The 12,098-nt window shown below is 34.7% G+C and overlaps 1 protein-coding gene across 11 annotated transcripts in view; it reads right to left on the minus strand.

Moving 5' to 3' along the window:
• lepr (leptin receptor) overlaps positions 1 to 12,098 on the minus strand; it is an 847,758-nt gene that overhangs the window by 801,682 nt on the left and 33,978 nt on the right. For 6 of the 11 annotated variants that reach the window (XR_015492822.1, XR_015492821.1, XR_015492823.1 and 3 more), the window contains exons 1-2: positions 6,488 to 6,699; positions 978 to 1,024 (exon numbers count right to left, since the gene is read on the minus strand). Coding sequence is in view for 4 of the 11 variants with exons in the window: in XM_087255827.1 (XP_087111953.1) it covers positions 978 to 982 (5 nt within the window). In the remaining 7 variants the exon portion in view is untranslated. 11 annotated transcript variants of the gene reach the window in all.

A 12,098-nucleotide genomic window follows, 5' to 3' on the forward strand; every position in this document is an offset into this window, starting at 1 on the left:
ATCGTGTACAATATAAAAAATTTGTATTAACTCACAAAGCTCTTCACAACCTGGCATCCGATTATCTCTCTGATCTTCTTCACTGGTACATTTCTTGGCGCTCACTGAGATCTTTTGTGGCTGAACAGTTATCAGTTCCAAATTTTAAGATGCAATCATTTGGTGGCAGGGCTTTTAGCTGCATAGTGCCACAGTTATAGATATTCGTCAGGTGGACTCTATCTTCAATTTTAAATCACAGGTTAAAAACTTTCTTTTCAGGATTGCTTTTAATGATTTTCTGGATTAATATTATCTTTATTACTGTCTTGTTTTTATAATGTGCCTGTGACATACTGTAAGGTGTCCTTGAGTGCTCTGAAAGACGCCTATAGATAAAAGGTATTATTATTATTATTATTATTATTATTATTATTATTATTATTATTATTATACTTAACCCTCGCTGTTTTATTCTATATAGATCTGAGAACATTTCTTCCAAATTTCAAATAAACCATTATTCACAATGACAACTGGTCAAAATAACAAATGTTTTCATTTGCTGTGGTTTCAGGGATATTCCACTAAATATTGATTTCTTGACTGAACTAAAACATTGATATTGTGCTGCCTGAAATGAATATGACATAAACATGACACCTTTTAATATACTTTAAATGACAGCTATTTGATATTTTGAAGGAATGTCATCAGTAGCTTACAAAATAAAACCAAAATAACGTACAGGAGAAATTATGTACAAAGACAGGAGAATGTGTCATCAAAACACCATCCAAAATCAGAAAGGAAAAATGTGAAATGTGTGAAATGGCTGCTCTTACACACTCCAAAACAAAACAACTCAACCAAATTACTCCCACAAATGCAAATTCTCCCTCATTAACCATTATGTAATGAGTAATCAATAAAAACAAGTGGCATATGGAGCAATGCTAAAATCCATGTCCTCATAAAATCTAATTAGACATACTTACATCATTTCACTTGCTCGTCAGCATCATTTCTCTTCTTGATGGGGAGTCTGAAACGAGAGACCGAATAAGATAAGAATGTTAACAAGTACAACCTCTTTTGGGGAAAACTTTTATTACACAATTCAACTTGAACTAAGTTACTGAAGTTAAGGAACACAGGCATAGATTGAGTCTCTAAAGGGACACAAAAGTCATTTCTGAGTCACTTAATGGAAAATAAAGCAGGCAAAAGTTTCTGGCACACATTAAACGTATCAGACAGTAATATGACACCACTTTCAGAGTGAATTACTTTACTCTGATTATATTGGCTTTCTGTTGCCTTACTCTTTCTGACGAAACAATTCACCTTTCTTGTTCAAGTCAATGACAAGCATGACTGCTTCCCTGAATACCATTTTCTCATTTACTGGATGTATTCAAATTCAAAATGCTGAATTAACAAAGTGTAACGTTGTTTTGATAGTGTACCGGCACAAACCTGTCAGTGGCAGCAACACCCATGCATTTCCTGTGTTTATTCTGAAACACATTGTGAAATCTAAAACCTTGCTTTGCTACCATGCTGCAATAAACTTCTGACCAACGGTATGGCACAGTGAACAAAGAACATGCATAACGATATTTGAAATGCTTCATTGCCTGCCTTGCATTTAGCATATAAAACACTACGGGCCCCATAATGCAATGCTTTCCACACCATATGTTAGAGCTACCTGGAGTTGCTGCTTAACTAAATAGGACAACAATAAGGTCAATCTGACAACAAAAAAAACAGATCTGATGTGAATATGGAGAGAAGAGGCAAGTGGCCATTCACTCCAGTAAAGTCTTTTTCCAGGAAGGCCCTTGTGATAACAGATCATATATTCATGTAAAGACCCCTATCAGATATCAAAACAGCTTTGATTATGTTCAAGTTGGTGTCAACAACATAAAACCAAATACCCGCTAAAATGAATATTAACTCAGGCCAAATACTAGATCTCAAAACGGAACACTCGATTTGACTATTGCAATGAGAATTGAAACGGTGATATAATGAAGCCACTCAATGGAAAACAGAATCCAGATGTTCTGGATTAGCATCTTATGTTTAACCCACATGTGATTATCAAAATAAATGGTGCAATACTGGGCAAAAATAAAAGTAAATCTAATGGATGTATTGTTAACACCTAACTATCCAATTTCAAGTGACAAACTGATGATAATTAAAGAAAATAAAGGCTCTCCAAACGTTTCTTAATTGATTACTTTTTTAATGCCAATGTGTGAAGAGATTGTTCTTTAGCTAAAATAAACTTCCTGGGTTGTGTGTGAAAGCCTGTAGACTGCTGTTTAATATCGATCTGTCAAGGCATGAAAGTGATTCATTCAAACTATAGTCTTACATAGCCAGATCTATAGTCTGTAGTCTTAAATATTGTTTATAATTCAACCATCGTAACAATTAGTCTGATTACAGCATCTGTTGACATGATTTTGTATGCTTGGAAATGCAGATATCCATAATCAGATGCTTCTCAACTTCTGAGTCTCACTGGGCCATCAATTCTAGACACCCAGATCAATAATCCAATAATGATAATGATCTAAAATCTCCCTTAGCGTAAAATGTGAATACTATCAAAATTACTGACAATTTCTCCTGCGTTATAACACTAATTTAATATGTAATTTTGAGTTTTATTTTCTCACTGATTCACTGTACCCAGGACTTGGAGGGACACATGTAAAAAATAAATCAAATAAATGTTACAAGAACTTTTTTCCACATTTTAAAACAACTGTTTTAGTGAAACTGTTAAACGTGCCAACAATTAAACTAAAATTAACAAATAATTTAAGGGAACAAATTATTAATTATTTTTTCATATGTTTACAGACACTGGAAGTTGTGGTGCCCAATAATATTCATTCATTCATTCATTTATTCATTCATGTATTTTTTTTTTTGGCTTAGTCCCTTTAGTAATCCGGGGTCCGCGGTAATTAACCGCCAACTTATCCAGCATATTTTTGCACAGCGGATGCCCTTCCAGCCACAACCCATCTTTGGGAAACATCCACACACACTTATTCACACACACACACTCATACAATACGGACTATTAAGACTACCCAATTCACCTGTACCACATGTCTTTGGACTGTGGGGGAAACCAGAGCAGGGAGCAAGGGAGAACATGCAAACTCCACACAGAAAGGCCAACTGACCCAGCCAGGACTCGAACCAGCGACCCAGTTCCCTTCTTGCTGTGAGGCATCAGCACTACCTACAATGCCACTGCGTTGCCGTCTATTAATTTTCAAAAGTCAAAAAATAGAATGGTGCATAATGTCAATTCATTCATTATTTTCTTTTTGGCTTAGTCCCTTTATTAATCTGAGGTCGTCACAGCAGAATGAACCGCCAATTTATCCAGCATATGTTTTACACAGTGGATCCCCTTCCAGCTGCAACCCATCTCTTGGAAACATCCATTTACACTCATACACTACCGATAATTTAGCCTACCCACATTACCTGTACCGCATGTCTTTGGACTGTGGGGGAAACCGGAGCACTCGGCGGAAACCAACGCAAATGCGAGGAGAACATGCAAACTTTACACAGAAACAGCACAGTCACCACTGCATTTCAGCCTTGACTGAATATAATTATCTCTAGTTAGATGTCCGAAGAGACTGACCAAGCTGGTGCTCAACCAACATATCTGACAGATAAGAAGGTGACAGGCCATTTAGAGATTTGACATAGCTAACATCAAAAATCATTTGTGGGTTGCTTCAAGATTTTCATATGGGTTTATATTTTGGATTTGGTAATATGGTGTGGTAAACATGACTTGATAAACTTCTTTCTTCTACAACATGCACAGTTTGGCACACCAAGCAATCCTAGAGTTGCATATTATGTACATTTTTAATATGAAACAGCTTCAAATTTTACTTATATAAAGGTGTGCCATAAAGTAGTATCATAAAGTTATGTTCAACACAAGAGGATAACACAACTATAATAAAAAACTTAATGTGCATACTGCAGGAAAGTCTCCAGAAACCCCATTTTGAATTATTCCTCTGGGTTTTAACAATATTCCTGCACAAAACTATTTAGAGTACTTATAACTAGAGCAGCCCCTCAGAAAATCATAATCAAATACGGCTGCTCATCACATTAACTATATCAAAACAGTATATACAGTTTATTAGTATTTGTGTGTGTTGTACACCTCTATCTTTGAATGTGATACTTCAGCACTGTGTGAAATATGGTAAGTAAGGGATGGTTCTAGAAAAAGATTTTGCTGGTTGTTCTCCACTTCACATCAGGCTGCTGATAAGCCTGTCAGCCATTATTCTGAGAAAACAGCCATCTGGATGTATGTTGTCCAGCTTAACATGGCTACTTGCCACAAATGTAAAGTGCTAGACACAAAACATTACTCTGTGCTGTAAAGGTTAACTAATTCTTTAATTAAATGTAAAGTTTGCAAAAAGAAAAATGGCTGCACCTAACCTAACACGATAGGTGCATCCCAAATCGCATACTTATGCACTATTCTACGCTATTTTGTAGTATAAATAGTTTAAGAAGTGCATTCACACTGAAATCTCTAAAAATAATAAGTGAACTTTAATTACCCGGATGATGCACTCATTCAGCCGGTAAAATGAAGTGTGTAATGATGGACACTTTACACACTCAACGACCGCAGTTTTGCTCACGTAGCGGAAGGGGCGGAGCTAACGGCCGCACATGTTGCATAACTTTATTTATTTTGGATTGTGAAAGTAAAATTCTCATACGAGAGTGGTTATGGTGCCTCCCGGTCCCGATGGTGAATGCGATTATACTCATGACAGGTATTCTTTGGTAGTTTGGTCATTTATTTTAATAATCTGGCAACCGTCAAACATCATCAGGAAAACAGTTTGAATTTCCGCTTAGTAAAAGACATTAGTGTTCCATTTGGGACGACACTACACACATATACTATGCTGTTGAGTGAGTAAATGCATAAATACATGGTGTATAGTGTACCATTTAGGACACAGCTGATGTTTGACTATATTCGCTAATGTTCAGGATTATTTAAAGTACCTGGATGAGCCTGTGTTAATTTCAACATTTGACTTATGAGAATAACATACTTTGGAATTTCATAATTGACCAATGAGAACAAACTATTCCAGAGAGCCGTGTAATAATAGCTTTTATCAACTGCTATTAATAGACGCATCCATCTTGGTTTTCTGACTTGTTAACTGGCACTTACTAACACTTACTAACAAGGACCATCTAGCGTGCCTGTAAAGTCCACAAGACCGATGTGTGTCCCATATTCAATTTTAGCTTTAATAAGGGTTCTTGCTAGTGCCTCCATTGTGGCCACTATGCATCCTGGATGCTCACAGCTGAGCCTGCACTAAAGCGACTTTTAGCAGACTTTTGCACAACAATCAAAGTGACATTATATCACAATAGAATTGACTTGGTTGATGACCATGAGGGTTTAGGGTGCATTTTGTAACATGGCTTTCCACATTAGTTCACAAGTTTGTGAATAGAAGTAAAACAAGGAAACACATAATGGCAGCATGTCTGATGTAATTTGTCCAAATTTAATTTATAATTTATCCCACAGCCAATATAGTACTTTTAAGTACGAAAGTTCAAAGCAGTGCATGCTGTAATCATTTATGTTTGGTGAACAGCTCTTTGCAGACTCATGGGTAATTCAACAGGGATTCCACAGCTAAACATGATCATTTTAAAAAGTTTAAAGAACTTTTGATGGGTTCAACATTTCCATACTGACTAACATTCTCAAAGAAGGATGTGTTTTTAAAGAATTTGATGCTAACAATCCATGTTTGCTGTAGTTTTGATATAAAACGTTTAGCAATATCAAACATCAAAAGTAGTTTTCTCTTTTAATTTTTAACTCAAATACTAATTTCACTCCATAACCGTAAGACTCAACCTATCAGTTAATTCTTCCCTTCAGTTCAGATGAATCAGAGAGACAAGCGCCATATTCGTATTAAGTTATTACAGACTGGGCTGTTGACTCGTGAACAGCTCAGAACGATTTGTAAACGATCCACTATTCCAACTCAAAAGAGCGATTCATTCTGGAAATGAACATCGCTACTGACATCACTGGGCACGGAAACACTGACACAGTTATCTACACCCAAAGGAGGAAATTGCATGTAAATAAACTAGCATAAATCAACTGGTAAAAATCCAACATCTACAAATGTCAGACTGGGGAAAACAGTAGACACGAGTGTTTGTATACGCGCACACAAAACAGCTTCATAGTCCAAAAGGCGTTTGAACACATGGGAAAATATTAAAAAATGAAGTATAAACAAAAGTATTCGGCGATTAAAAGGCTTGCTAAAGCAAAAAGACAGTTTCGCCGTTACTTCAGTCTTGACTCTGAGATCACCCGCTTGAACTCGCATTGTGAAATATTTGCAGAATGTCTCACCTGAGCCGTTCGCGCCTCTGACTGACGTTAGTACTCTTACGTGTCCTACTCCGCTCAAAAATAAGGTAAAAGCAGCAGATACAGAGTTAGACTTTTCCCGCTGTTATGAGGAATGTCTGTCCTGTTGTGCAGACTAGAAGAGGCGCGTGACTTCGTGAGTGTTTTCAGAGCTCGGCATCCTGAACTCGAGCTCCGCCACCGTTGCTTGCTCTGAGTTTCCCGACGGAGGAAAGAGAGAGAGAGAGAGAGAGAGAGAGAGGCGCGGGTGGCATATTGCGTCACACCCTAATCGACATCATTGTTCAATTTTTGGCAAGGGAAGCAATGTCTGCAATATTGTTCTTAGGATGACGCTTTCCTCAAACGAATGAATTTCATTGAAATATAATCGGAAATAGCTACTGCCTATGCCATTGAATATTTGGAGTGTTAATTTCTTTATTTTCAGTCATAAGCACTACCTAATAACAAAAATTTGATGAACTTGGAAATATCCTTTGTCACACTTCAGTAATAATGTGGTATAAAAATGATAATAAACTATCAATAATGTTTCCACAATGGCTCAGCCTATGGAAGGCCGTTAGGGCCAAAACGTCTGCAACAAACGTGTTAACGCGTAATTGCGTGTTAACACGTAATTTACGCGTTAACACGTAATTTACGCGTTAACACGTTGGTACGTGTTAACACGTCATTTACGTGTTAACACGCAATTTACGTGTTAACACGTCTTTTTTTAAACTAGTCTCATTTTAAAGTGCTATCATTTATTAATTCTTGAAACTGCTTATTTTAAAATGTATAATGTCATTTCACTAAAATCACAATAAATGTTTTGCAGTCAATGTTATGTAGCAGATATTTAGTATTATGAAAGGCCAAACATCTTCTGTAATGTTATGTTTGATGGCATAATAATGTATAATAATAATGTTTGTTATTCAGCTGCTGAGATTTCTTTAAAAAAATGTGTCCAGAGAAATCAGAATGAGATTTGACAAGTGTGTGCAAACACAAGAAATGTTTTGTGTTTTTTTTTTTTTCAGAAGCACATATACATACAGTACACACATACAAATGAACACAGGAAAAAAGAATGGCATAAGTGGATAAAGTAAATAATACAACATTTTGGTTACAAATCATAAATAGTAAGGGTTGTGTATATTTATGACTATAAAAACAGGTAGCAACCAATCTAATAATAAAGATCGATAAAGATGTGTAGAGATCTGGATGTTGGGCAGGTGCACAGAATTAATCCTCTCCGCTGTCCTGACAATCCGCTGCAGTCTTATGTCTGATTTGGTGGCCGATCCAAACCAGACAGTAATTGAAGTTTTGTCAGATGAAGTGGCTGCAGATTCTACATTCTCATACCGTATATAACATGTCATAAATTACTAAACTATATATATATATATATATATATATATATATATATATATATATTTTTTTTTTTTTTTTTTTTTTTTTTTTTTGGTTTGCAGAACTTTGCACTAGATATTTTTATATATTTTTTAGAGCTGGAAGCTCCAATCACCAAGACAAAACATTACTTTGTGCAAACGATGTAAGGTAAGCAAAGCCAAAATTATAATTTAATAAAACAAAAGTACAAGATAAAGTCAAAATAATGATTTAATAACTCAAATTTATGACTGAATAATTCTGTAGAAATTACATTACAACAATAGGCGGTAAAAAAACAACCATCTAAATATGTAATATAATACTAAAGATGATTAATCTAATAAAAGATGTTTTTTTTTTTTTAAGAGAGTTATTGAATCATTAACTGAAAATTATGGGAAAATAGGATTTTTATATTATAAAACATGATATAGTTAAAATGTATTACATAATTGAACATTCATATACATATTTGTAATTATAATGTGTGTGTGTGTGTATGTATATATAAATAAACGCGCACACACACACACACACACACACACACACGCGCACACACACGCGCACCCCTTTGAACTTGTGGGGGAAACCAGAGCACTTGGAGGAAACCCAAGCCAACACGGGGAGCAGGGATGGGCAAAAATACACTGAACCACATTTTTAAATAAAATCCTAAATCCATCAATTTTACGTGTATCAATATAAACTACAAAATACAGCAGCCACAAATGTATCAAAGTAAAATACTATATATTTATTATTTTAAAAACATATTAAAAAAAAAAATACATTTACAAGTGAGCAGAAAATTTCTTCGCCAACCCTCCACTAACAGGCATATTTGGTCAATTCCTTCACCATTACACTGACTAAACTATGTAAACAATGTTTGACAGCAACAGTCTTGAAGATGATCTCTTTAAAAAAAACATTTCATGCAAATGAGTTAGACTAGATCTCATCATTGTGTTTCCATCCATTGAGTGGCCAAAAAAAATTGACACCATCTCTTAACGGTCTTATATTTTAAAAAGGTGTTATATAAAGAGGTTTAGTAAAATATTGAATTAGAACTAAAAACCTGGTAAACACTTAAATCCTCAGCCCCAGAGTAAAGAGTTAACACATGGTTTGGAAAAAAAATAAACCATAGAATTAGTTTCTATATTTCTATTAAACTGTCAAACTGAGTGAGTATAGCCTGAACAAACAGAAAGCAGCTAACAAAGTTTAGAGGACAAGCTTACCTAATACAAAAAAAAAAAAAAATACAAAGATGAAAATCAAATTACAGAATTCCCTGAGCTTTCTCTCAACTATAAACAGGTGTAAAGATATCCAAAATAAAATACTCACGCTTTATTCACTCTTGGAAGTAAATCTCAAACTACACAAAATATTATATAGTAATGGAAATGCAACAATAATGTTAACTTGGCTTTAAGGCTTAATCCAACTACAAGAACACTAATGAACAATATCACAACCACAAGTGAACAATATAATAATAAAATTTACTACTACTACTACTACTACTACTACTACTACTACTACTACTACTACTACTACTACTACTACTACTACTACTACTACTACTACTACTACTACTACTACTACTACTACACTTAAGAGCTGGGGAGAAGTGTTCCTCAGCTCTCTAGCTTCAGAGGGCTGTATTTAAAGCCAAAACACTCTGATTCAGGCAGATTCATAATGATTAGCAGCTGGGAGCTAATTAACCTGAGAGCTGGTGAGAGACAGAGAGAAAAGCAGGGTGGAGCACAACACAATATGCAGGGCCTACACATAAAATAAGGTTTTGGCGGTAACCAATGCAAAACATAAAACATGACATCTGTAAAAACATGACATCTGTAAAAATGGACTTATCTGTTTTTGCAAAGTCTGGAATCTGGAGTTTTTGACCAGTCTGTATAGGCTGGAGTATTATTAAATATGTGTGTCTCATATACTGTATTTTGCCACTTTGCTATCTTTAGACAGACATCTTTCCTCTTCATTAACTATATAAGTGCACCTGCAGATCAAAATTCTGACATTTGAAAGAACCAATGAAGTATAGGTGTCACCACTGTAGGGCTTATTTTTATGTGGTGTGTCTTATTGTCTTGCCATCTACATCAGCAATCCATCCAGAACTACTATTATTTGTGCAGTTTACTTTTTTTCTTAAGATTTTTTCAGTTCTTCTTTAACTTAAAGTCTTTGTTCACCCAATTGGTGAACTTCAGTACACTGTCTTTAGGTGTTTGTTTTTTTCATTATATTATATTTTTTCATGGTATTGTGCTTTATACCATTTTCAATGATTGTTGCCTTGCTCTCAAATATACCCCTGTCATTTGTCTGTTATTTTCTTTATATGAGCATAATTTCCATCAATACTTCAAGCATTGATGACCTTCTTAATACATTTTCTGTTCTGATCTCAAGTCTGGGCAAACAACTGAGAAAACATCAATCAGAGGCCGCATTTTATGTCATTATGTAGACTTTCAAAGTATTTTACAGTATTTGAAAAATACAAAATACAAGACACTAAAGTATTTTGATACAAAATATAAAACCATTTTCATAAAGCTAATGAAATACAGATTACAATTTTGTATGTAAAATACTGCCCATCTCTGACAGGGAGAACATGCAAACTTCACACAGAAACACCAACTGACACAGCCGAGGCTCAAACCAGTAATCTTCCTGCTGTGAGGCGACAGTACTACCCACTGCAGCACAGTGTTGCCCATTTTTTCAATATTTAAAAAAAATATATATAATTCAAATATGAACTTGTATTTCAGATACTTTACAGATTTACACATTTCATATGGCTTAATAGCAAATCATATTTACAGTAATTTGAATAAATCATGCACAAAGTAAATATATTTCCATTATTCTGTTATTCTGTGTGATATATGTGTCCTATAAGATGTGGCCATGTGTATTATTGGTGTTTTTAGGCCGCTAAATACTTTAATGTATCACCACACTGGAGTGAAAATCCTTTTACTAGCGTTCTAGTCATGCCAATTGCTTTCATATAAGATCCAACTAAATGTGTCACTGCATTATTTTTAAAAAAAGAATTAATGAAATGATGTCTTTATAACGAGTTATCATTATCTGAAAATGATTATATATATATATATATATATATATATATATATATATATATATATATATATATATATATATATATATATATATAATTAAATGATATATCTTGATATTTATTTGTAATTATATAATTTTTTTAATTTGGTAACACTTTACAATAACAGTACATTGATAATGATGTATTAATATGTAAACTAAACATTACTTTAGTATAAATTCATGATGGCGACGTGGTGGCGCAGTAGTGTTGTTGAATCACAGCAAGAAGGTCGCTGGTTTGAGCCTCGGCTGGGTCAGTTGGTATTTCTGTGTGGAGTTCTGTGTGCATGTTCTCCCCGCGTTCGCTTGGGTTTCCTCCGGGTGCTTTGGTTTCCCCCACAGTCCAAACACATGCGATACAGTTAAATTAGGCTAAATTGTTTGTAGTGTATGAGTGTCAATGAGTGTGAATGGATGTTTCCCAGAGATGGATTGCAGCTGGAAGGGCATCTGCTGCATAGAACATATGCTAGATAAGTTGGCGGTTCATTCTACTGTGGCGAACACAGATTAATAAAGGGAGTTAGCCGAAAAGAAAACGAATGAATGATTTTATGATAAGCTAATGCATGCAGTAATCATGAACTAACGTAAACTACAACATGAGTCACATGAGTTCATGTGTGAATAACAGCTACCTTAATTACTTGTTAGTACATGCTGTTGATTAATGTATTAATTCACATTTAAGTTTAAGCTAAATGTAACTAACGTGAACTCATAAGTTGTTAATGTATAATTATGTCATGACTTGGAGGGGCACATTACTGTTAACTTATCCTTAACTACTCATGAATTCCTGTTCATGTTTATGCTGCCAGAACACTTTTCTATTGTTTTTCAGTGTAACATACTAGATGGACGTGCATAAGGAGTTCATGAGTAGTTAAGAATGGATTAATGATGATGTGACCCTCCAAGTAAAGTCACAATATAATTACACATTAAGATATCATGAGTTCATGATGGTTAAATTAGGCATAAACATGTACTAACAATTAAGGTAGCCGTTATT

This window comes from Danio rerio, chromosome 6 (assembly GCF_052040795.2).
Source record: "Danio rerio strain M-AB ecotype USA chromosome 6, GRCz13ab, whole genome shotgun sequence".
Taxonomy (NCBI): Eukaryota; Metazoa; Chordata; class Actinopteri; order Cypriniformes; family Danionidae; genus Danio; species Danio rerio.